Raw genomic sequence first — 2435 nt, 5'->3', positions numbered from 1 at the left:
ATATATATATATATCGTAGCCTACAAGGAAGTCATTGATTGCTATCTTCATTAATCTGTCCTTATAATGTTTTTTGTTCTGTGTTTTTATGTTTTTCTTTTGATGCTTTTAACACATTTATGGTATTATTTTTCATTAAATTACTACCATTGATTTTATTGTTAAGCACTTTGGTAACAGTTGCTGTTTTTAAATGTGCTTTTAAAAAAATTGACTGACTCCTGTTCCACGGAGCTCACATGCTCATGTGACTCATGGGGGGATTCCCTCACCCCTCCCCGTTTCATTGGCTCGGCTGTGACCTTTTTGGTAATTTCATTGTTCAGATTTTTTTTAACCTTTATTTATACAGGAGTCTCATCAATAAACGTCTCTCTTGGGGGGTGGGTCCTCATGACTCAATGAGACTACCTCATTGGTCCATTGTGGTTGACTGCTGGCCACATGGCCTTAGAAAGGGATTATGGATAAAATTTATGTTCATTGTTAATAATTTCGGTTATCTGTTTAGCATGTTTTTTTTTTGAGTGATTAGTCTGTTTTTGTTAGCCTAGTTTATGTGTTAATGTGTTAGTTGGTGTTTGGCCATTCTATAGAGCATATGTTTCAAACTCAAGGCCCGGGGGCCGAATGTGGCCCTCGTTGACATCTTATCTGGCCCCTAAGATGATATGTGAAATGTAAAATACTTCTATCTCTTTATTTTTTTCCCAGTAATCTTTGATTGTAAGCACAACAGAGAACATGAGACCAATCAAACTCTTATTGAGAAACCTGTAACCAAGAAAAGATAATGGGTATCTGATGTGAGTTAGTGTGGTTTTTGAAATTGGCCCTTGAAAAAGGTTGTAATTTAGGCCCCTTTGGTAAGTGAGTTTGACACCCCTGCTATAGAGTTACCATGAGTGAGGGAGGTAGTTGTCATGAAGACCTGTGGGGTTCACACTGTCTGAGGACCCACCTCCCAAGAGAGCTGTGTATGGGACAGCTGTGTGAGTGTCTGGGTGTGACAAAATTAAATGTTTTTGGTGGCTGGAAGCTCCTTAGCCTGTCTAAAAAGTAAATCAAATCCATAAATTAGCTGTATAAGGCGTAGTGTTCAAAGCCTGTGACAAAAGTAGTGGCTTATAGACTGGCAATTATGGTAAGTATTGAGTATGTACATGAAAAGTACTGGTCTGTATTATGAAGTGACTTCTTACCCTGTAAGTACAATAAGCACTGTTTCTGAGTACATACCTGTATATTCCAGGTAGATATCATGTACATACATTTACTGTGGTGTATCATGTACTGCTTCCTATGTTTCAGTTGAAAGATAGATGGGCTTCATTCCTGTAGGGTTAAAAACTGATGGGATTAAATTGTAGTTGATGAATATGAATTTAGGCCTGGTCTTTAATGAGAATATTAACATTTTTCTGTATGTGTGCATGAATTTACGCATGTGTGGGGTGTACATGTCTGAACTGTAACAACTTGGCCTTGTTTCTCAGGAGCTCTTCAAATCGAGAACAGCAACATGTCAGATGAGGGCAAGTATGAGTGTGTGGCGGTGAACAGCGCTGGGACTCGGTTTTCCAGTCCAGCTAACCTTTATGTTCGAGGTAAGATTTTTTTCGGAATCTGTTTATGTTTTCTGTCTTCAGCAGAACAGTCTTAGAAACTGACTTTCTTATTTTACTGTAGTAGAAAAATATATATGTTTTACACACTCATACTGACATACTTTACTGTCTCTGTGTGTGTTTGTGCTCTGGTTTTTAAAGTATGTCTGTATGAATTACATATCTAATGTTGTGTGTGTGTGTGTGTGTGTGTGTGTGTGTGTGTGTGTGGGGGGGGGGGGGGTGTTGGGTTCAGAACCACCTTGGTTTAGGTGGTTCTGAGTTAAATTGTGATGTCTTAGTTTCTTGTCTGTTTTATTATCTTCTGTGGTTTTGATGATGTTTATTTTTATTAGCTATTCCTTTTTTCATAGCGATAAATAATTCAGTCTGGTATGTACCAGACATGTACCTATTACTTACTAGGTACCTACTGGGTATTTACCTAGTTCATGCTCAGTACACACTGGGTAAATACTATTATTTAATATTTTATATAATATAATACTATTACTTAAATCTCCTCCTTGAATCACCACCTTATTGTGGTGGAGGAGTTTGTTGGACTGAATGATCCTAGGAGCTATGCTGTCAGTTGCAACTGTATCTGCCGCTGGTTGAGGAGTACAGACAGGTGAGGAGCACAGACAGGTGAGTACAGACAGGTGAGGAGTACAGACAGGTGAGGAGTACAGACAGGTGAGGAGTACAGACAGGTGAGGAGTACAGACAGGTGAGGAGTACAGACAGGTTAGGAGTATAGACAGGTGAGGAGTACAGACAGGTGAGGAGTACAAACAGGTGAGGAGTACAGACAGGTGAGGAGTA

At 39.1% G+C, this 2435-nt stretch overlaps 1 protein-coding gene across 1 annotated transcript in view; it reads left to right on the top strand.

Moving 5' to 3' along the window:
- LOC119414901 (receptor-type tyrosine-protein phosphatase F-like) overlaps positions 1 to 2435 on the top strand; it is a 178179-nt gene that overhangs the window by 55317 nt on the left and 120427 nt on the right. The window contains exon 6 of the mRNA XM_037682020.1: positions 1497 to 1607. Within this exon, the coding sequence (XP_037537948.1) occupies positions 1497 to 1607 (111 nt within the window). The remainder of the gene's footprint in view (positions 1 to 1496; positions 1608 to 2435) is intronic.

This window comes from Nematolebias whitei, chromosome 9 (assembly GCF_014905685.2).
Source record: "Nematolebias whitei isolate Nwh7 chromosome 9, NemWhi1, whole genome shotgun sequence".
Lineage (NCBI taxonomy): Eukaryota > Metazoa > Chordata > Actinopteri > Cyprinodontiformes > Rivulidae > Nematolebias > Nematolebias whitei.
This window is presented reverse-complemented; position numbering and strand designations above follow the sequence as displayed.